General features: G+C 40.7%; 3 protein-coding genes across 6 annotated transcripts; 1 reads left to right on the forward strand and 2 right to left on the reverse strand.

Annotated features, from left to right (window-relative positions):
* The first annotated feature begins 1,596 nt into the window (after positions 1-1,596).
* mettl21cb (methyltransferase like 21Cb) lies at positions 1,597-3,839 on the forward strand. The gene is made up of 4 exons (XM_031734467.2): positions 1,597-1,711; positions 1,823-1,986; positions 2,064-2,181; positions 3,005-3,839. Exons 1-4 carry the CDS (start codon positions 1,597-1,599, stop codon positions 3,400-3,402), a joined length of 795 nt encoding a protein of 264 aa, XP_031590327.2. The 3' UTR covers positions 3,403-3,839.
* A 130-nt stretch (positions 3,840-3,969) lies between these two features.
* LOC116316142 (rhodopsin kinase GRK1-like) lies at positions 3,970-8,973 on the reverse strand. Its single transcript, XM_031734646.2, has 7 exons — positions 7,196-8,973; positions 6,077-6,204; positions 5,443-5,600; positions 5,271-5,354; positions 5,035-5,159; positions 4,743-4,944; positions 3,970-4,638 (listed from the first exon to the last, which is right to left on the reverse strand). The coding sequence occupies exons 1-7, from the start codon at positions 7,892-7,894 to the stop codon at positions 4,349-4,351; spliced, it is 1,686 nt and encodes a 561-aa protein (XP_031590506.2). The 5' UTR covers positions 7,895-8,973; the 3' UTR covers positions 3,970-4,348.
* Positions 8,974-10,439: 1,466 nt separating this feature from the next.
* tfdp1a (transcription factor Dp-1, a) lies at positions 10,440-19,042 on the reverse strand. 4 transcript variants are annotated; one of them, XM_031734527.2, is made up of 12 exons: positions 18,898-19,042; positions 16,830-16,914; positions 16,337-16,403; positions 16,032-16,153; positions 14,993-15,114; positions 14,638-14,803; positions 14,361-14,507; positions 14,219-14,287; positions 13,674-13,825; positions 12,538-12,704; positions 11,715-11,793; positions 10,440-11,639 (listed from the first exon to the last, which is right to left on the reverse strand). In XM_031734527.2, the coding sequence occupies exons 2-12, from the start codon at positions 16,839-16,841 to the stop codon at positions 11,501-11,503; spliced, it is 1,242 nt and encodes a 413-aa protein (XP_031590387.2). In that variant the 5' UTR covers positions 16,842-16,914; positions 18,898-19,042; the 3' UTR covers positions 10,440-11,500. The 4 variants fall into 4 exon arrangements, with proteins under 4 accessions (XP_031590387.2, XP_031590386.2, XP_039456285.1 ...); XM_031734526.2 differs by lacking the exon at positions 18,898-19,042 and adding an exon at positions 17,719-17,784; XM_039600351.1 differs by lacking the exon at positions 18,898-19,042 and adding an exon at positions 17,696-17,714.
* Positions 19,043-22,963: the final 3,921 nt, after the last annotated feature.

Consider the following 22,963-nt stretch of genomic DNA (forward strand, 5'->3'; position numbering starts at 1 on the left):
GTGCTGGACGAGAGGACCTGGCTCTCACTGTTCATCCCAAAGGTGTTTGATGGGACTGAGGTCAGAGCTCTGCGTGGGCCAGTCAAGTTCTTTCACACCAGGCTCCTCCAACCATGCCTTCAAGGACCTTGCTTTTTGAAGGGGCTTTTCCCAAACTGAGAATTGTCCAAAATGCATAAGCTGAAACATTAACATCATCCCCCACCATTGACAACTTTTGGTTCTTTCTTTTGCTATATACAGTATATATATTCGGGATGGTCCTGAAAGATTAGTGATTAATGAGTAAATGGCAATTACAAAACAATACTTCAGGAAGGAAATCTTAGAAAAACAGCCCCATAGCCTTATCCCTCCTCCACAAAACCACAGTTCAGTTCATCTGGGATTCATTAAACCAAGACTCATCCACTGAACTTCCAGACAGAGGATCTGACAGTCCACAGAGCATGTTTCCACTGCTCCAGAGTCCACAGGCTGCACGCTTTACATCGGTGGTGATTTAATGCTTGAATGTACCTGAAGTTTCCAGCTCACCGAGTTTGTGCTGATGTTAATGCCAGAGGAGTGTTTGGAACTTGAAAGGAAGAAATTTCACAAACTGACATGTAACATTCGTCACAAAGTGCTCCACTATTTTGAGCTCACGTGCTCACTCACTCCTGCTAACCATATAAGTAATGTTAAGACTGGACACTGAGACTGGATCTATACTTTGATCACATTAGAAATTAACCTAATCTTTGGACATGCAAGGTTGCACCCACTCTGCAAAGCCTCATACAGTTTGGCTGAGAGCCCTGTCTTGATTGATATAAATATGCAGACTTGGCACACTGTGAACACATTTTGTTTTCAAATATTTACATGTCCCCGTGGCTTTACCTGAAACCCTACCTAAAGACAGATGTGTGATGCATTAATGATGACAGGAGAGAATAAACAAGTAGCTCACTGCAGTAAATCTTAGTGCTGAAACAGGATAACAGGATGCAATTCTATAAAAGTGTATATAATAAAGTCTGCTGGGAGGGGGGAACTATGTCAGCAGACCCCAGCTTCACTCAGGGGTGTGTCACAGATGATGCTCTGTGTATAAACTCAGAGCACACAGAGGCAAGTGCAGACACACAACAAGAAAACACAGGGGACACACTTCCCTCTGGTAGGTTTCACATCTTCTTGCAAACTATTTGAATATTTTATTAAGAATATATTTCATTTGAAAATTCTTAAAATGACGCTAATTGTTTTATAAAATTGTATAAATGTAACTTTAGTCTTTGCACTGGAATTTATCTGAATGTGCTTTTTATCTGAGGTAAACACTGTGTGCTCTGTATCCATGACTGTGGCTTGTTGACCTCAGGATTTAACCAGCTGTGTTTCTGGGCTCCAGTTCGGAGTCCAGTGGCAGCCAAAGAGCCTAGCGGACTAAATCCAGTCCACTCTGAATCCATTCCAACTTTTACTAAGATTCAAATGAACAATCGTTACATAAAGTGGCCTTTTTTAAAAAAAATATTAATTTTGTTTTGTTTTGTTTGTTTTTTTCTTTTTCTTACCTTTGACCCATGATGGGAACTTTAATTTAAGATGCTTATGGAGAGATCATCTGCACTCAGCCAGCCAGTAAGACAGAAGCCTCCTGGAAAGAAAAGGGAAGAGGATGATAAGAAGGAGGTGGAGGAGGAGGGAACCGCAATTAAAGGTATATTCAAACTGTATCTCTTATGTACAAGTCTAGTTTTTGCATGACATACAAGGATAATTTGTTTTTTAACTGAACTTTGCTAATTTGTTACTCTAACCTGTCTTGTAGCACTGACAGACCAGAGGGTGATGACAAAAGAGGCTCTGAGCAGGAGGAACATCTGGGAGCCGAGTGTTTATTACGCTCGGGGAAACGAGTCTTTTCATTTTGCCGGTCATGACATCAGCATCCGAGAGTCCATGGATACGTACGGTGCTCTGATCTGGCCCGGGGTAGGGGCTGCCGTGGGCATGGCGTTGGCTCATTTTAAAATTGTGTTATAAATGTGACAAGAATTTTATTTTTGTAGGCAACAGCTTTGTGCCAGTTCTTGGAGAACAACCAGCAACAAGTGAACCTGATGGACAAAGCAGTACTCGAGATTGGAGCTGGGACTGGCTTAGTTTCTATTGTAGCAAGTCTGCTTGGTAAGTGCATTTTGATAATGCAGTTGTGCATATGTGCTGCATGTATGAAACTTTACCTTTAATCTTTTAGCTTTGATGTTGGTAAACATTCATTTAAGAGTTAATGACGCATCCTAATAAACTGGCAATGCATTCGTTTATATTTGTTACTTAGCACTTAGTAAGTTATGTGGTGATATTCTTGGCTTTAAGACAAAGAAAAATCCATAAAGGGTTAATTCCCGCTGGTGCATAATGTCTGCACTGAATATTTCATATTTCTGCTTTCCTGCAAAAGTTAAATTTCAGCTTGGTGATGGAACTCGAGGGAAAAGTCATGACGCAACTAAAAACACTGGAATTCATTGTTAGAGCACAACGACCATCCACCCACATAGTTCTCCTGTACTGCATACAACAGAGGAGTTGAAGCTTAGATATATAATGGATACAGCGATCACTGGATTGATGCTGTTATCCATAAGCCCCTCCATTAAGCCCAGAGTGGAAACAAAGGTTTCATTTATTCCCAATAAAATAAAATGATTTCATTTAAAGTAAAAAAACTAAAAAAAGAAAAAGAAAAAAAAACTATGCAACTTCAGTTTGATCACCAAAATTCCTTAAAATTAGAGTAAATCATTTTGCTACTGGTTCAGCTGAAACTATAATTACTGAGAAACTCAAAGCAGCCTGTAAGTTTATATTTATATTTAGTTTAGTTTAGCTTTTTGTTATCCACAAGTTAAAAATTTGTTATCCACAAGTTAAAAAGTTAAAATTAAAAAATATCATTATCTTTTGATGTGTCTGTTGTTTTGGGTTTCAACCCACTTTTTACCAGGTGCTTGGGTGACGGCAACAGATCTGCCAGACATATTATCTAACCTGACCTTCAACCTGCTGCGAAACACCAGGGGCCGCTGCCGCTACACCCCCCAAGTGGCTGCCCTCTCCTGGGGTAAGGACCTGGATCGAGACTTCCCCTATGCATCATACCACTACGACTTTGTGCTTGCAGCTGATGTGGTCTATCACCACGACTGCCTTGAAGAACTGTTGAAAACTATGCGTCACTTTTGCCGACCAGGAAGTCAAACAACTCTGCTGTGGGCCAACAAGATCCGGTTCCAGTCAGACCTGAGGTTCACAGAGTGCTTTAAGAGCCATTTTAACGCCACGTTGCTGACCGAGCTGCCGCAGCAGGAGATCAGGATTTATAAAGCCACGGCAAAGGAGTGACAAGGAGGCTTTAGGAGTGGGAGCTTCCAGTGATGTCAAAGGTTATGAAAGATATTCCACGCCGGGTTCTGATCTGTGCTTACATTCCTGGACAGCGCTATAACCACCATTAAGCAGAAATGAAGTTCCTGACTCAAGTTTCAATAAGCTATTTTATTTGCCAGATTTGGGGGTTTTTGTCCCAAATATTTGATATTTCAACTTCAGTCCAACAGTTTTTGAAAATAAATCATTTTACCGTAAACATTCATCCTATACTCATATTTGTCTCACACTATCTAGACTACATATAAACTTATCAAAGTGACTCTGCGCTGGAATAGTCATAAAACCATCGAAAGTCATCGAAACCCATGAAATAAACCCCTTAAGAAAAAGAGTTCCACAGGCACGAGACTTTGCATCTCTGATGTGTTAGCATTTAGTATGTATTAAACACTAATAAAAGAAAAAAGACACCTTCTATTAAATGACATGAACCCTACAGGAGCAGATAGGCAGTTCTTACATGGTCAACATGTGACTGTCACTTAGCACCAAAGATAACACATCACTAAACCCTGGCTCCAAAATTGGATTTTTTTGTTTTAATGCATTTTAAATCTAAAAGCTTTACAATAATTAATCACATATACATATAAAGAGAAGTAAGTGAGCAGGTTAATGGTGAAAGGAGATGAGGGGCAGAAGACTGAAGGGACAATAGATGACAGATGATGTCAACAATTTGGAATTTTTCAACACCTAAATCTATGATCAAGTTCATTTCAGGCTGGAAGTCCGCCTCCAGTCTATTCTCGCTGTTCCCATGTCGACATAATAAAACCTGCAAACTGTTTCAGTGTGCAATCACAAAGTTCAGAACCGACTGGTGTCTCTCATGGTGTCTTCATGCTGCATGCTCTAACGAAACAAAAGTCTGTGCAGTTCACGCGTGTTAGTGACTCTAAGACATGCAACACGTCGATGACTTTGGCTGCTCTAGTATGGACTCCCTGCGCAGGTCGTTGGGGATGGTGCCTTCGGGGCCCCAAACGTTGAGCTCTCCGTAAATTCCCATCTCGATCATCTCCTCTTGCCAAGGAATGGAGATGTTGCCCGTGGCGAACTCATCGAAAAAGTTCTTGTCAGGATCCTCCACTGTCACCCCCTTCACCGAGGAGAACGCCCCGACGTCATCCAGACTTTTAGCATACACCACTTTGGGGTCAGGGACAAAAGGAGGAGGTAGAATTCCTGAAATAAAGTGACAAATGTTAATTAAGCACCACATTAAATGGTTAGTGGCTTCAAACTTTTTCCTAAACCTAAAAGACCTTGAGCAATTATCGAAAGGTTACCTGCGTTCAGTTTCCTCCAGTTAATGCCGCTGAAAAATGGATGTGCTCTGATTTCATCACAGCATCCATTCTTAAAACCTATCCTCTGATCCACTTCCTTGGCCAGCAGCCCATCACACAAAGACTTTGCGTGCTCGCTGAAGCTGTCAGTGTAGGTCACCACCCGAGTTAGCATACGCTCTTTCATCTCCTCACGTTCCACCTGAGAAGAAGATCAACAGCCTCTAAACCTCTTCTTTCCTCTGCCTGCTTTCTTTGCACATAAAGTAACACCTGCGGTTTAAACTCTCACCTTCTCTCCTCTGTTTCTGAATGGGTTCTTAGCAGCCATGAATTCATACAAAGTCACTCCAAGAGTGAAGTAGTCAACCGAGGAGTCGTACTTTTCTCCCTTTAGCATCTCTGGTGCCATGTAACCTGCAAAAAATAAAAAAATAAAAACAACGACAAGATGAGCTACAATTAAAAATGAAACCTGTGAGATTACCCTTAAACACAGATTTCTCAGTGGGTGCAGATGAGACCCACCTGGAGTCCCAGCATAGCCTTTTGTCATGGTTTTGCCTTCTTTCAGTTCCACAGCAAGACCCAAGTCAGATATACGTACATTCCCTGTTGTGATTAAAATATATATATTATTAGCTCATAATCATATTATTATCCAAAATATTTTCACCGCTGTTTGATTAAAATGTATTACCGTCATTATCGAGCAGCACATTTTCTGGTTTGAGATCTCTGTAGATGATTCTTTTCTGGTGGAGGTGTTCCAAGCCCTGAATGATCTGGGCAATGTAAAAACAGGCTCGAGGCTCATTAAACCCTGGGTTGTTTTCATCCACCAGGTAAATATGGTACCTACAGGGAACAGGCTAATTATTAAAGGCATTCAATATGCACACATTTGCATCTTAAGCATGCCCGTATGCTGCTGTTACGCAGGTTCTACGTGTGCAGACTGCAAGCATTCAAATTTGATCTTCTAGGATTAAAGGATGTTTATTTTAAATAAGAAAAACTCTGTTGTCTTTCTTTGTAAGTAATCTGATCTAAAAAGGCAAATACTTTATATTTTAGCCCAAACTGTGCATAATCTGACTTGTTGCACTCAGTTTGCAGATGAATACTGACACATCTGGCTGACTGTCATTTCCAGCACATTACAGCTGACCTCAACATCTCTGTCATAACCGTTGCTTCACTGGCAAAGGAGATACTTAAAGTTATTGCATACAGATTATAGAAGTTTAGGCTGCAACTAAAGCAACAACATGCTAATAAGGGTTAAGGAGTGTGTGCTACAGCCAGATGTTCGTGTTTCAAAACAAAGTTACTTGAGATCTCCTCCATTCATGATGGTCATGACCAGACAAAGCTCCTCCTTTGTCTGAAAGGCGTACGCCAGCGACACAATGAAGCGACTGTGAACCTTCTCAAGAATACATTTCTCCACCATCGCCCCCTACAGGAAAAAATAGGAAAGACAACTTTGAAAAATGCTCACATGCGATCTCTTAAATTAAGAATAACAATGTGAAACTAAACGGATGTTTCGTTGCTCAGGTTGAACCAAACTGTGACGTTTGTCTCATTGTGTGTGCCATTTGGAGGAGAGGTTCAAGTATGCACTGCAGAGAATGACCTCGGACAAGTCAAGGGCAAAAATGCAACAGCGCCAAGGAGTTCCCTTCAGAAGAGCTTTTCCATAAAGCTCCCAGTAATCACTCTATCCCTGTCTCAGTGTTTAATACTGCAGGCTAAAGCCAAATGAGACAGAGGCAGGGACAAAGATGATTAGCACCATTGCAGCCCTGCTCAGTGGAAAGCACTTGCTCTAAAGGATAAATCCAAACCATCCCACTCATTACACAGTGACAAAAAGGAATAATTACATACAGTCAAAACTAATTCTACTTTTAGGTTGTTAAAAATTTCTCCCTTAGAGCTTCCAATTTCCACATCTCATTACACGGAGAGAAAGCCATTTCATTTTTAAACCATCCAGCTGAAACTGAGATATTATAAATCTGCAAAAGCTCATTAGTATCTGCAGTATGTTTTGTTTGTTTTACCTTGTTTACTAGTAGTTTGCAGTAACTTTTACTTCAGATAATACTGAATAGAATGCACAAATGAATTATGCATGATTATGTCAGTGTGTTGGTGTTAGTCGTGGCAGTTACTCGGGGTGAAGTAGTTAAAACATCCCCAGATAGAAGCTGCATCACGAAAGCCATGCTATTATATAAATGTATGAATAATTATAATCCTTAGAGGAAATACTCTGCCTGATGAGATCTTCTACGTTGTTAATGAATGTTTTCTCTCACAAAGTATTTCAATGCTGTGATTTTACCCACATTTTAAAGGTTTTTTTCCACCGTTGGCGGCAAAAAGCCAAAGGCATGTTCAGTGAAGGAGCATCGTCTCAGAAATGACATTTATTCTCTCACCTCGTAGCCTTTCCTCTTCTTCAGCCTCTTCTTGTTGAGTTTCTTACAGGCGTACAGTTTTCCCGTGGCTTTCATCTGACAGGCAGACACCTCTCCAAACCCACCTTTCCCCAGCACACGGAAATCGAGGAACCAGTCTTCATCCATGGGCTGCATCTCCAGCCATTTCCACTGCAGGAACCTCTTCAGGTACATGCTCTCCAGGAAGAAAGTGTAGGGGGCCTCGCGCAGATAGTCCAAAGTCTTGGCCAGCGCTGCAGAAAACAAATCATCACCTACAGCCTCGAGGGATTCTTTCACCTTCGCTATGATGTCCTCACTGAGGAACGGGCAGAAGTGTTTGGCAGAGGGGTCCATGTAACGCTGAACTAACTTGGAAGATTTCTTCGCCCTTTCAGAGTCCTCTGCCAGGTCATAGTCCTCGATGTCTTTCCACAAGCGACATGCCCCATGATAATCTTTGTTTGCGTCCAAGAATTCCCTAAAGAGACGTTTGCCAATCGGCTGTTCAACACAGACTGAGTCAAAGGATAAATCTAAGGTGTCCCTCAGGCCCTCGCACACAGTGATGTGGGGCAATTTGAGGCGAGAGTGGTACTTTTTATCCCGAGCTGCTGCTGGATTAGAGCCATCGATGCTTCCACGAGCATTGATGTAAGCAGAATTTGCTACCACGGTTGTGAGTCCTCCGATATCCATGTTGAGGGTAAGCGACTGTTAAGCAATGCAAAAAGAAGACATCGCAAAGAGAGAAAAGCGGTGAACGGTAAATGCAGCCAACTAACGTGCAGGAGTGAGGAAGAAAAAAAGGACAGGCTGAAGCAAGACTGAGACAACAGGAGACAGATCACAGAGTGGCAGAGGGAGCATGAGAGACAAACGGGAACTCGAGACTGGTGACTGAACTAGATCCCAGCACACTTTGAGCACTGTACCACCCTCTCTCACACACACACACACACACACACACACACCTGAGTCAACACCTTTCAGTAATCCATTAACACCCCAATGCCCCAGACAAAGTGTGCGAGCACATGCTGGAACAGAACAACACAAGCAGCATATATGCAGGATATCACCAGTCAACTGGCAAACCAGTTAGCAGTTCATACAGCCTGTAAGCAGCACTCTGCTTCACATTAAAGCTCCAGTTTGAATGAGGAATAATGTTTGAGATTACCCAAAAGGCCTACAGAATGATGAAATACACTGGGATGTTTTAATAGCCAATAGGGTTTGGCAGCATAGGGAAAAATATTAAAATTTTCAAAATATTGCATTTAAAATGGAAAATATGGGTAAATACTAAATGTAAGGCCAAGAGAACTCTTTGAGATTACTCCATTAGCCACGAGTCCGCACATAAACACTGTCTAAAGCAGGTCCTACATATGAGACTTCTAAGGATCATCCTTATTTAACTTTGAATGGCGATATATCTGTTCGGTCCCACAGGTGGCCATTATGGATGGAAGGAATTCATTTTTTCTTGTTGTCGTTTGTCAAGTTTGGGGTTTTTTTTGTTTTTTTTAACAACGGTGCCAAATTTGAGGCAATTTATGAGATCCTACCCAGACTGTACCTGTCTAATCCTGTCATTTTGTCATAAATCAAGCAAGTAAAGGCAACGCGTTTAAGTATAGCACTTGCATTTGGAAGCTGCTGCTGGAAACGGCAGCTTCCAAGTTCTGTATGCTCAACTGAGCCCTCAATGCAAATTACACAGGCCACTCTTTGACGGCAAAAAACAACACAAAACGCATTAGTGAACTCGGGAACATAAAAATGCTTAGTAAACAGAATAAAAATAGAGAGGGATGATCACAGGATCCTTTCCATGGTAAAGACAAACACCTCCTATCCAGTCAAAGGAATGATCCATGTCTACCATAAAGAGCCCATGAAAGAACATACAGACTTGACCAAAACCATCTACAACAAGAACATCAAAGTAGCGCCTAATCTGGCTCACAATCCATTATGAATATGATCATGATAACAGGTTAAAGACCCACTGAGTGACAGCTGTGTGCAAGTAAAATCTAACTAGCACTGTAGGAGAAGTAGTGATTCTTGTGAACTGTGGATGGACAACTGACCCAAACCATACTCAGGAACAGCACTGTTTGGACAGTTATAACAGCAGCCTGTAACTGAATGATGGGGGGGAAGAAAAAAAAAAAAAAATAAAAGGATGGACGAGGCGTGGGACAGCTTATGAATCGAAGCATACTACATAATCCAAACACAATGGAGGCAGTGTAACGTATGGACATGCATGCTTACAGTGGAACTGGTTTCACGACTGTTTATTGATGATGTGACAAAACACAGCAGCAGCAAGATGAATTCTGAATCGTACAGAGCTTTACCGTCTTCAGCCAAACGCAGCAAAGCTTAAAACAGTGAATCAAACCTTAATGCAAGAGCAACCCAGAAGTTTTTGGAAAAAGGTGAAGTGCAAAGTTATGCAATGGTAATGCCAAACCAACCAAACTAGGTAGAAAAACCCACGAACAAACAATCGAAGGTTTGGCAAGACATCAAAAATGGCAAGACTCATTCTTTGTAATATCCATTGTTTTATGATTTCAGTCATTCCTAAATTTATTTTATTGCAAGTTGTCTAATTTCAATGGGGCCTATGTATAAAATTGGTGTAATTTTGCTTAAATTTAATTGGTTAAACTGTAAACTCCCTCCAACCGCATCTGTGTGTCATTTTGTATTTGTTATGGTGGATTCCAGAGCCAAAATTAGATAAACTGTTACTCTTCCAGCATTTCTGGATTAAAAGAACTCAACAGCTCTGAACAAGTCACAGGATCCAGTTTATCAGTGAATTAACAGATGCTGAAAAAAAAAAGAAGCTTTTTCCCCCAATATTCCAGTATCTGCAGTGTATCCAAAGTTTTTGGCCACATCTAATTAAAAACTGCTGACAGAAAGCAAACTAGCATAATGTAAGAACCACTCCCACTGCAGCGGCATAATCATTGCCAGGCATCCAAGCAGTGTATCCCTTGTGGTTCATGTTTGACAAGCAGTCAACTTCTTTAAAAACTGAGCTAGTTTCCTTCCCCAGTTCTTTTAATAGACAGTGTTGAGACAACGAACCAGCTAGACGTTTCTAGCGCCTTCTGCTCATATTACTATTTAAGTAAACTTTGTTTCCAACCTGAAAGACAGTCAGTCGACATCGCCCCACCCCCAGAAAAACTCATGAATTGTGGATACAAACTTATTAAAACAATCTATATTTAATTTGCAAACTTATATTAGATTACAGAAAAAGGTATTTGGAAGAGTCAGTACACGTGTTGCTCAGTTTTAAAAGGGAGATCTTTGAAGGGTGTACATAAAGACCTATACAACCACACATCGTTACATCAATAATTTTTGTAGGTCTATCTTTACCACTGGCCTCTAAAGGAAACTATAAGCTACAATTGTTGTAGGATTCATATATGTAATTAACAAAGAAAGCTTATTTACCTAGGAGCCTGGGTTATGAAAGTCTTTACCTCGCTGCTGCCATTATTTTGTAAACACTACCAAGGCATTAACAGGGCGGTGATGGACAATTCCTCAACTCTGGAATACAAATAAAACTAGCAAACAAGATCAGGAAAGCAGCTGCCTACGGAACAGAAGGAAGCCAGCCCAAAAACAATCGGGAAACCATTTCAAATTGCCCAGAACACAAAAACAAAACAAACAAACCAAAAAAAAAAAGTATGACGAGATGTGATGGAGCCCCATCCTGTGATGCAGTGGCATCTGTGTTAAGCCATTCAGAATCCATGGTGTTGCACTAACAACACATCTCACAGCAGACACTTTGGCCACCTTGGAACATTTTGATCATGTCTGCCATATGCAACTGCAGAAAAAAAATTATTATAACTCAAACGGGTACATTATACATTCTCCAACAGCAGTAGGCCTTATAGAGTTGCTTTTTAGTGGGATGGCTTGTTAAGAAGTGGATTAGACATATAAAGACTTCAGGTGGCAGGGACAAAGACTACAGTTCCCTTGGACGACACCTCCCACTGAGCTGTGGAGCAGGTGATTCAGGAGCAGAAAAAGGTGGGTGCAAACACCTCTGTTCTTTTAATTTTCATCGACACCCCTGAGAAAGCCAGACAGAAATACAGGGAAACAGGGCGGAGGGGAGTTTTTGAAAAAAAAAAAAAAAAAAAAAAAAAAAAAAAAAAGCACACACGACAGTGGACTAAATTCCCACGGTGAGGGTGGTTTTGAAGACTGTGCTTGTTGGAGTGGCGAGGCGTAGGGAGGTTAGTCTTCATCGTCATTCTCATCGTACTCATCCTCATCGTCGTCATCCCCCATGTAAGACACTGGAGTCTCCACACGAGACCCGCTGTAGTGAGAATCGTTTGAGCTGGATGCCATGGTGCCATCAGTGCAGCCATCACTGCATAAGAGGATGAGGAAATGTTAGAAAAAGCAGTGTGTGGATTATAGCTACGTTACATTTAGCACCTCTTACCTGTTTGCAGGGTAACGGGCTCCATTAGCAGAGGAACCTCCAGTGATGTAGACGTTACTGATGGGACCTTTGGCCATTTCTGGATAAAGAGAAAATGAATGAGAGTGAAGACCCGCTCCGACTATTTACAGACCTGAGTGGGGATAAGAGATATAGAACAAAGGGATTCAGAAAGTACAATCAGATTCTTGCCTACTTTAACTGCAGATGAAGACTAACCCTTTGACCTTGAACCCTTTGAAGCTGTTTCTAAGGGTGTTTTTCTCACCTCTCACTCTCGACCGAGTTGAAGAGTTTGTAAACATGTAGCTTTTTTTCCCCCCACACAGAAAAAAAAAAAGAAAGAAAGAAAATGCAGACCTGGTAGTTAGGTCAGATCATCATATCATAAACCGATCCGATAATATTTTCTTTAAGGTGTCGCGGATAAGTACAACAAAAATAAAACCAGTACCAAAAAAAACCCCAGAAGATTTATTCATAACACACTGGAAAGGATCCAGGGAAACAGAGTTCAAAATAAAAACGATTTCAAAAAAAAAAAAAAAAAACAAAACCTGAAAACCATAAATTTTTACACCTGAGCCTCAACTCTCGCAGTACCAGACAACTCACGGGGGTTGGGGACCGCTGCTCCAAAGGGTCTCGGTCCAATTGTTTTGGTCCCCAACCAAGTCTGACTACTGGGTTCACAACTGCACCAAGAATAAAATTTAAACGTACTAAACACTGAAGGTATGAACACACCCTTAGTGTGACTCTGAACCCAGCGTTTTGATTTGCAGTCCCTCTCAAAAATCACATATGGATACTGGGCACTTACCTATAACATAAGGCTCCAGAGCTTTGGGCACCAGGCTACGTGCGATTTTCAGATCCTCTGGAGAACACTTTCCCACCTCCAAGCCGCAGGCCATGCCCATACGTTTTAGCACCTCGATGTCATCGTGGATCTCAAACATGCTGTCGAAGTTAAACAAATACTCGAACCTGAAGAGTGGAAAAATGGGAAAGGTTTAATTATCCAAACAAGTGTTCGTTCTAATTTTAAAGAGGATCATCAAGGACAATCAAGGACAGCATACTGAATAGAATAGAACATGGGTCCCATTTACAACACATTTGGCTAAGAAGAAATTAGCCAAAGGTTCTTCGGTATTTTAGTTAGCCCGTTGAGCACAGCTACTTTAGTTTTCCTTTCAATATAAAGTTCATCTACAAAGCGGGGATTAGTTTAGATCAGGGATGTCGAACTCCAGGCCTCAAGGGCCAGTGTCCTGCAGGTTTTAGATGAGTCCTTGATCCAACACAGCTGATTGAAATGACGAAATTACCTCCTCAGCATGTCTTGAAGTTCCCCAGAGGCCTGGTAATGAACTAATCATTTAATTTAGGTGTCCTGACCCAGGGTGATATATAACACCTGCAGGACACCGGCCCTTGAGGCCTGGAGTTGGACACCCCTGGTTTAGTTGCATGTGGGAAGGCCTCATATTTACTTCTTCAAGTCAGCCACTAATCCTATACACACTGAAATGTTGAGTTAAAAATGAGAAGATTCTAGTTATTGTTATAATGCACATCTTGATACCACACTATAATGCTTTGCACTGACAGAAGGCTTCCAAGCCTCTTTTAGTTTACTTTACAAGAACCAGAACACAATTAACCTGCAATTATAGTTGAGTTTCCTACCTATGCAGTTCCAAGGTATTACATACAATCATGTCACATGGCTAGAAAAAATAAAGCAGCTTATGTGACTGACGGGCTGTTGTCAAGTACATGTTGTTCCGCAACTATTTATTAAAGCCCTAATGGATACAACCCGGTGAAACACTACCAGCGCCTCGATGAAAATGTGTACAACTCCCCCGCTTTTTGGATATCCCCCCCCCCCCCCGTTGCAAATTATTCCAAGTGCCAGCATTTTAAATAACAGAGCTGATGATCACACACTTGTCGTTGGAGATGCTGCAGTCGATGACAGTTTTCTTGCTGGTGTTGACAATAATGAAAGGAAGGTGGATGATGGAGTTGGGAGGTGGAGGCCGGTTTGCCTGCTGCTCTGTCTGCCTATTCCTCTGAACCAGGTTCTTAAAAGCTATTTGCTGTAAGACAAGATCAAAAACAAGTTAAAACTCAAACAGCCGCAAAGAACTAAGAGTGTAGCTCTACAGCACTCCTGGATTTATTTATGCTTTTTTTTTTTTAAATGCTAATTTTTTTTTTACATTGTAGCAATTTTAAGTTGGCATTTTGTATATGCTACTTGCATATATAGAGAGAGAGATTCAACGAGAAGAATTTCTGTTTATTACCGATTCATTATGATCCAGCATCACAAAAAGGGACAAAACACACACACAAGCAATCTAAAGAGACCAATCAGTTCATGGGGTATTTATGAAGTGTCTTCTGCAGCCCTGATTCACAATTACCACTATAAAGGCTATAATTGTAGCCCCCCTTTGATCACACAAGTACCAGCACTCAAATCCAACCTGCAGTATGAGCTCCTGAAGCTGTGATTGTTTCTGCTTAATCCTCTCCAGCCGCCTTTGTCTCTCCACCTACAGTTGAAATAAAAGCGTTTTAACACTGGTAACAAAAGCACGGGTGACTGTCTTCACTGTGCGTTTCTACCTCTAGGTTTTGGCACTCTTGCGCTGAGTTGGTGGGTAGGCCAATCCACTTGATTTCTTTTTTCTCTTTAGAAATAATGTTCATGGCCATGAGCACGTTAAGTGCATCATAAACGCGTCGCCGAATGTTCTTCTGGTCATACACATGCTGAAATGAGAGGGGGGGGGGGGAGGCGCAAATCGAAACATTAATAAAATATAGCTTAGAATTGAAATATCTTCATCAGGAGTAATCAGCCTGCATCACTGAGACAGTATCACACAGCGGCAGTGCTCACTGAGTCATTCGGTGACATGTGGTTGTCTGATGAGCTGAATTCTGCCACCAGTTCATCTGCCACTTCATTGTACGTGGTCACTCCTTTCTTCTGCACTTTCTCGCACACCTTCATGGAAAAATGCCTCAAGCCCTTTCCATTCTTTTCCCCTTTCTTCCCACGTTTTCTGCAAACATAAAAAACAAACGAGCCCACGTCACTATAAACACAAACACACTGATGTGTGGCAATCTGGCATTCGCTTTTTTGTTGTTGCTATGAATAGCTATCAGACTTAAAATGCTTAGCTTAATCGGGACAGAGCTCACCAATAATGTCCCAAGCTTAAAATCTTAGGGGCAATTTGAAGCCTTACCCTGATGACCAAGGAGAGGCATCGGCTGGTTGAGTCTGTGTGAGGAACTGGGAACTGGGTGTGTGTGGACTGTTTACCAAAATGGTGTTTGATACGGTAGGCCTCTGGGGTGTTCCAATCACCTACAAGGAAGACCACAGAAAAGAGAAAGAACACACATTGATATCAGCATTGTTAGTCATGCTTTTGTTACCATCAACAATGAGTTTCTCCTCTAAAACTCAATGTACTCAAATCTTGACATGTAATATTTCTTCTAAAGCATCACACTTAAATGTATTATGTTTAACTACAAGAACCAATTCACACTGAACATAAACTCAAGGTGGGACTCTGTTCACTCTCTTTAGGACGCGCATCTTCTGCTGATTTCTGTCATTTTGAGGACACCTTGCAGAAAGCTATAACTGCCCTCAGTGCAATAAGGAATGATTTAAATACAGTTGGCCTTCCATTAGATAGCTGACAGGTGAAGCAGTAAAGTTAAATGACAGTTATTTCATTTGACTTTTTATGCAAAATATTTGGTTTGTCATGAAAATCGTCATTGGCAATTGTTTGAATATAGCTTTAAGGGAGAAATAAGACACTTTTAGAATTCCAGTCATTTATGATGACTAATAAAAACCTGATGCTGAATTGGACTGATGACAGTTAAAGAGACAGCTTTAAAAAACTGCATCCCTAACAGCAATGTGAGGCATCTTGAAGACGGGTGATCTATTCCTTCAGTAAGGTGATATCTAAGCTGATTTCCGTTATGTATACATTCCTTGTACATAATGGGATGATGGGTGTAATCCTGCTGACTGTAGAGTTGATGAGCTTAGGATCTGCCTCCAGCTACCCTCTCCCCGGTCACCTCACAATGATAATGGAGGGGGCTTATACAACATTCATATAAAGCCGAGTAAAACCCTACAAAAATTCATCTACCTAATATTTAGGGGATCCAAAGCATTCTTTAAATTTGCTGAGGGTTTCTACGCCTTAAGAAAAAAGAAACCACATAATGCTGACATAACAGGACCTCACTTACCATGTGTGGCACATTTTGCATGTGTGCAGCGACGTTCACATTGGATGGCCCAAGGGTTTTGGGTAGTAGCTGTTTGGCCACAGGGGCAGCTGTGGGCTGGACAGTAACCAAGGACAGGACACCTTATAGGAGACATGAGAAGATCATTAATGAGGGAAGCTTTTGAATGAAACACCATTGCCCCCTATTGTCCACCTACCAACAAACAGCCCTGCTGCCTCTTAAACTAGACTGTACATACTGCTTAGAATGCCCTGTATATCACATATGCACAATTTCTGTAGGCAAGTATTCACAAAATATACCTTTACTAGGGCTCAGATTCTGATCGATGAAAACCTTCAGCTCTCCATTGGTTTCAATTAGACCAGCCTGTAAAAGAGAACAACTTAATATACTGCAGAAACCACAGAATTGAAGACGAGTCCAGTTAAACAAACATACAGTAGAAGCTACTTTTGGCTGATGCCTTATTTATGAGGGGTCACCGCAGTGAGTTGTACAAGTTTGATTTGGCAGAGTTTTTATGCTGGATGGATGCCCTTCCTGATTCAGTGGAACTGTGTCACCTTCCAGGACCTAACAGGGGATCTTTTGTAAGGCAAATGTATAAACCACTCCACTATGAAATCACTAAACAAATCCCACAGTCTATTTAAAAAGAAAAAAAAGAAAAAAGAAAACGCTACAAGACTAAGTGCAGCCAGTAAATTTAAGGACCCAAAATTAGCTACAGTCTAGGTGACACAGCCAAAATAGCCTGATGTTTCTCATGAAACCATGTATATATTTACTTACATCTTTAGCCATGATCCCAAAGGACCGAAAAGAGGTATGCTTTGGGTTAAAAAGACTTTTCCTCTGCCAGTCACTATTCAGACCCCTGTAAACAGAAAGAGAACAAACTATTACTTAAATAATGACAAAATTACAGTTTGACCCAAACATCATATTTCCCAATACTGTTTCCCAAGCTAAGCTGTGTTTCACTTTGTTTTGGAGATGAAATTTAAACTTATTTCTGAAGTAAGGCCCATCTGGTCTGCTTGCTAAGAGCACATTGTAGAAAGCTAACTACATCACCAATGTTAGCGTCACTATTTGTTTTATAAGCCAAAATGCGCAGAAATGTACGTTTCTCACACCAATCTCACGTGAACGAGCCACCGAGCAGTACTTTTAAATGTTCTAGATATGCGGGAAACCATATTAAGCCATCCCTTGATGCTCACAACTTTTACTACGCTAAGTGTGCACAAGGCCTACTTCAGGTACCGAGCACGTCCGGAGGAGAGGCACCGTCCAACTTCTGCTACAGGTCACGCAAACAAGCGAACTTTACCACAACAGCGCTAAACTGATAATGTCGCAACAGAGACAGCACTATGTGGCTCCAGGCACTGTGGCTGCATGATACTGTAACAGCGGTCATATTATATGTCGATTAGCACGAACAATCTTTTGTTGGACGCAGCTAGCTGCTAACAGCTAGCGGTAGACCCAGCTTGCTGGTCTTAGCTTACTAGTTAGCTCCTGCACGCTCTGAGACGATTCATGTAGAAATGTTGCGATTATTGGTTCCGTGCTGCAGATCCCAGCTACACTCCACCATGGGTTAACACTTAAAATAGTGAACGTGCCTTTCGCACGATGAATGAGCTTAACTGTGGTGACTGTATGCGCTTACGAGTGCACTCTGTCTCCTCGACGGCTGTTGTTGTTGGCATTTGAGAATGGAGGAAGAGGAGGTCTAAATCCCCACTAAACAGGAAACAAACTAAGAAATGTCGAGATACTTTTTAACAATTATATAGTTCATTTGAAGTACGAAATAATGTATTTACTTTGAGTATTTCACTTTTAAGCTTATTTTTTAATACAACAAGCCATGCCAGGATTTGCATAACTTGCTGTGTGTTAGCTGTACAAAGAGTGATCGTTTCCAAGTCAAGCAGACTAAAAAGTAAACAAAGTTTGCCATCGATGCCAGCAAGGTGGATTTAATCCAGACGATAAAAATGTTTTGCCACAGTTAACCACAACTTCTGAAATACCAGTTGCAGGCAGCTGCATATACTCCGTGAGTTTATTGTGTTTTATTGTCAATCGCTGACCTCCTTTTGCCAGTGTAGTAACCAGTATCAACACACATAGCTAACTAATGAATAACACACTTTGTTGTCTGGAAGTTACATTTAAAAACACTCGACTTAGTATTATTATTATTATTATTTTTCCACGCATTTAATCGCGTAACCTTTCTTATTTGTTCTTAATAAAACACGAAGACCCTTACGAATACTTTCCTGACGCTAAATTAACAGAAAGGTGGCCATTTTGAGGTGTCTAAAACTTAAATATTAGTTTTTATAAGGTTCGTTTCCAAACGAACCGTTGCATACGGATCCAATACAAGTACGTTACTGTAATCAGGTCGATTACAATCATCGTGAACCGCAAAACTAGCTCTGTTCTTCACTTCGTTACAGTCAGCTACATGCCGTAGGTTAGCGACTTGAAAGAGGATGTATTAAATGCAATGCAAAAAGTACTTGTCTTTATTATCAAAATGTTTATTTCAACACTGAGCTAACTCGCGATTGCACTTCAAGAAGTAGGTGCTTCAGCGCTTTGTTAGCTCACTGGCTAGCTAGTGGGTTAGCACAGAAGCTAACCCCCAGCTGTCATCGACAACCCCAGAATTAGCTACAAGTTTACCTCGACGGCTAGCTTTGTATTTATTGGCGGTAAAAAAAAAAATTCTATATACTTAACAAACAATAGAAGGTCATACAGATATTTAACGTCGGTTTCTATCATATGCGTCAGCTGAGTGACAAGCTGCAGGTGAGTGAATGCTGCTTACCGGTGCACCTTACAGGTTAACAGATTGCTCGCTAGCCTTTCCTATCGACTTTCCGTTAGCCTTGCTACACCAGCGTCTCTCACAATCTGATCTTGGCGGTGCCTCGCTTTAGTGGAGCTTGATTGGACAGCACGAATGAGACGAAAGCAAAGCGGTCAAAATAGTTCATGCCCACAACCTGGAGCTCTTTGGATTGGTGGATACCAGAGCCCTCGTGATACATGCAGCGCCGTCTGCTGCACAGGAGTGTGCCATAAAAAATGTGTAAATATGACAAGTCTTAAAATACGTAAGGGATCAGAGTATCGAAGATTTAACACAAAGTTAGTTAATCTTCAGGGATGCAAATCTGTCCAGTTAGGAAGCCATGAGTCATTGTGAAACAATTTCACCTGATTTGGTGCAAAAATCAGTAATAGCAAGTGCACTGGAGAGGTCTCAACACTCACTATTGTCACTATTAGTGAGCCATTGTACAAATGCAGGAGATTTTCTTTGCTCCCCCATATGAATTTGAAAACAGTCCAGGCACAAAAGATTACAACATACATTTGTAGTGTGAAGTTGGTTCCAATTCCAAAATATTATATAAATACAAAATACTTCTTGAGAACTATCAAAATAGCATTTTTTTCTCTTGCCAAACTCTCGATAACTAATTTATAACAGCTAAAAATCGTTATAAATCCACTTTTTTTCTTGTTTTGATTTTGTTCATCATCAGCTTACAACATGCAAACATCAACATATATTAAAGAAGAGTAATTACGCACTGCAAACCTATGTGCAGCCCTGTTACTGAAACCTATTTAGGCTGGAAAAACAAGAGGCCAAACAGTGAGTGACTTGACAAAAAGTCAGTGACACGATTGAGCCGCGTGTTAACACCGTGGTTAGATTGAAGGTCAGTCCTCTGTGATATATTTTGTATTTTTTCCAGTCTTTTCTAACTAGACTGTGTCATTCCAGCCAATGCAAACCCTGATATTCATATTACCAAAAGAGAAAGTAATTGGAAAGTTTAATTCCTTTGTTTACATCTCTATATTTATTCTTGACTTTCACAGTCAACTATCAGCTTACATCTTTTTCTGAGAAAACTCTAATATTAGCACTGATTTGCAATCCTGTTACTGTACATATAAAACAAACATTACAAACATGTTAAAAATATATAAGATGTTATTAAACAACATTTCTGTGTAGTCCTGAGTATTTATTTGTCACACATATGTCATAATCTACAAGTAAAAGTAATATATCCGTTCAACCCCGTTATCTTGTGCAGCCCTGTTACTCTTATTTAACCCTGTTACCATACTATTTTTTTAATAAAGTAATCACAAATGTTTTTCTTAGCTCATAAGGGTTTAACCGTTTGCCTTTCTTTGCTTGAATTATCATATGAGTCATGTATTTGTGACTCTTGAATAGCTGGGCAAGGTAGATTTTCTCCATCCATCCATCCATCCATCCATCCATTTTCTTATGTGTATCTGGCACCAGGTTGTGGGGGCAACACCCTAAGCAAAACTCCCTTTCCCTAGTTACCTCTTCCACCTTTTCCGGGGGAACACCAAGGCCTTGGTGTTCTTTGCAGAATTGTTTTAATTCAGCGACGTTGGAGGGTTTCAGAGCATTAATGGCGTGTTTAAGGTCATCCCAAAGCATCTCAATCGGCTTTAAGCCCAGACTTTGACTAGGTCACTCAAAAAACGTTTTTGGATGTTGTTTTTGTTTGTTTCTTTGTTTGTTTGTTTCTTTGTTTGTTTGTTTCTTTGTTTGTTTGTTTGTTTGTTTGTTTTGGGGGGGGGGGGGGGCTGATGCATAAACCAATGCTCTGATATTCTTTTTATGAAATCCTGTATTAGTTTTATGCCAGATGTAATGGGACTCAAACATTCCAATAAGTTGAACTTTTGTCTTGTCAGTCGACAGAATATTTTCCAAAAAGTCTTACGGATCATCAAGATGGGTTTTTTGGGGCAAATGTGAGACTAGCCTTTGTGGTCTTTTAGGTCAGCGGTGGTTTTCTCCTTGGAATTTTTCTGTATTAACTTTAGTAATTAGTTCCTCCAAACCATCAGCATGCACTTTAGGCTTCATTCCTACAAGACTGCTCAAAGTCCTATCGTTAAAGCTTAAATATGATCAGTCTATTTCTATTAATGTGCTATGTATCACATGCCTTCAAGCTGGCAGTAATTAAACTATCATATTAAAAGCCATCACTTGACCCAGCGGTCTTAGCAAATTATAGGACAATGTCCAACGTTCTTTTTTATCTCAAAAAGCCTTGAAAGAGTAATTGTAAAACAGCTACCTGATCATCTGCAGAGGAATGGCTATTTGAAGAGTTTCAGTTGAGTTTCAGAGCCCATCACAGCACAGCTTTTATGAAGGCTTCAAATGATCTTCCTATGGCCTCTGACAGTGGACTCATCTCTGTGTTCTCTGTGTGACTCTGGTTTGTTAATGTATATGGGGACTCTTCTTCACACACTAAGGTTAATTATGGAGCTCCACAGGGTTCAGTGCTAGGACCAGTTCTGTTTATATTATACATGCTTTTACGTAGTATCATTAGAAGGCATAGCATACATAGCATCTCCAATATTAGATTAAAATCCTCAGACTGAAAAATTAGTTAATGTATTTATTACTTCTACACTGGACTATTGTAATTCATTACTATCAGGCTGCCATAAAATTCCCTGAAAAGCCTTCAGTTGATCCAGAATCCTGGAAGAGTACTGACAAGGAAGAGATAGAGAAAGCGTATTTCTCACATGCTGGCTTCCCTTCGTTGGCTCCCTGTTAAATCCAGAATGGAAGTTAAAACCCTTCTCATCACATCAGAGGTCCTTAATAATCAGGCCCTATCAAATCTCAAAGACCTCACAGTACAATATCACACCAATAAAGCACTTTGATCTCAGACTGCTGGTTTACTAGGTTTAAAAGTACAGTTGGAGGCAGAGCCCTCAGCTTTCAGGCCCCTCTTCTGTGGAATCAGCTTCCAGTTTTGAATTCGGGAGACAGACTGCTTTTAAGATTAGGCTTAAAATGTTCCTTTTTGCTGACTAAGAATATAGTTAGGGCCCCGTTTTGTTGCAAATTGGCCTAGACTGCTGGGGCTTCTGATGATGAAGGAGTGTTTCTCCTTCAGTCACATTTTTCACTGTGTTTACACACCACTCTGTATTTAATCATTAGTTATTATTAACCTCTGGCTCTCTTCCACATCATGTCTTTTGTCCTGTCTTCTCCCCTCACCCACAACTGGTCTTAGCAGATGGCTGCCCCTCCCTGAGCCTGGTTCTGCCAGAGGTTTCTTCCTGTTTAAAGGGTGTTTTTCCTTCCCATTGTCACCAAGCACTTGCCCAAAGGGGGTCCTTTGATTGTTGAGGTTTCTCTTTATTATTGTAGGGTCTTTACTTTACAATGTAAAGCACCTTGAGGTGATTGATGTTGTGATATGGTGCTATATAAATTGAATTGAATTCTCCCATGGATGCAGTTTTCCCCCCGTATCTTTCTTACTGTTGAATCATAAACCTTAACTGAGACATGTGAGGCCAGCAGTTCTTTAGAGGTTGTCCTGGGTTATTTTGTAACCTCCTAGATGATTTAATGCGGTCTTGGGGTAAATTTGGTAGGCCGGCGACTTCTGGGAAGGCTCGCCACTGTTCCAGGTTTTCTTCTTTTATGGATAATGGCTCTCACCATGGTTCATTGGAGTCCTAAAGCTCTAGAAATTACCTTGTAACCCCTTCCAGACTGATGGATGTCAATGAATTTGTTTCTTATCTGTTCTGGAGTTTCTTTAAATCGTTGCATGATGTTTTGCTGTTTGAGGTCTTTTACCCTACTTCACTTTGTCAGACAGGTTTTTATTTATGTGATTTCTTGATTCAACAGGTCTGGGATGCGACTTTTATTAAAATATATTTAAAGTTAACTATTCCAAAGTTAGTTATCTTATTCAGTAAACACTGTAAGCATAACCCAATACCTTTCCACAGCACTACAAACAATGTTTTAGATTTTTTCTTGCTAATATAGC

Source organism: Oreochromis aureus, linkage group 16 (genome assembly GCF_013358895.1).
Source record: "Oreochromis aureus strain Israel breed Guangdong linkage group 16, ZZ_aureus, whole genome shotgun sequence".
In the NCBI taxonomy this organism is placed as follows: Eukaryota; Metazoa; Chordata; class Actinopteri; order Cichliformes; family Cichlidae; genus Oreochromis; species Oreochromis aureus.

What these genes read in the sequence shown, in the direction of transcription:
- mettl21cb (XM_031734467.2), top strand. Translation starts at nt 1,597, where the DNA reads ATGCTTATGGAGAGATCATCTGCACTCAGCCAGCCAGTAAGACAGAAG. An exon ending in GGAGGGAACCGCAATTAAAG is followed by an intron (nt 1,712 to 1,822) that starts GTATATTCAAAC and finishes CCTGTCTTGTAG; the next exon opens with CACTGACAGACCAGAGGGTG. An exon ending in TATTGTAGCAAGTCTGCTTG is followed by an intron (nt 2,182 to 3,004) that starts GTAAGTGCATTT and finishes ACTTTTTACCAG; the next exon opens with GTGCTTGGGTGACGGCAACA.
- LOC116316142 (XM_031734646.2), bottom strand. Translation starts at nt 7,894, where the DNA reads ATGGATATCGGAGGACTCACAACCGTGGTAGCAAATTCTGCTTACATC. An exon ending in ATGAATGGAGGAGATCTCAA is followed by an intron (nt 5,601 to 6,076) that starts GTAACTTTGTTT and finishes TGTTCCCTGTAG; the next exon opens with GTACCATATTTACCTGGTGG. An exon ending in TGTGCTGCTCGATAATGACG is followed by an intron (nt 5,355 to 5,442) that starts GTAATACATTTT and finishes TAATCACAACAG; the next exon opens with GGAATGTACGTATATCTGAC.
- tfdp1a (XM_031734527.2), bottom strand. An exon ending in GAATCTGAGCCCTAGTAAAG is followed by an intron (nt 16,154 to 16,336) that starts GTATATTTTGTG and finishes GTCTCCTATAAG; the next exon opens with GTGTCCTGTCCTTGGTTACT. An exon ending in GCCCGTTACCCTGCAAACAG is followed by an intron (nt 11,640 to 11,714) that starts GTAAGAGGTGCT and finishes CCTCTTATGCAG; the next exon opens with TGATGGCTGCACTGATGGCA.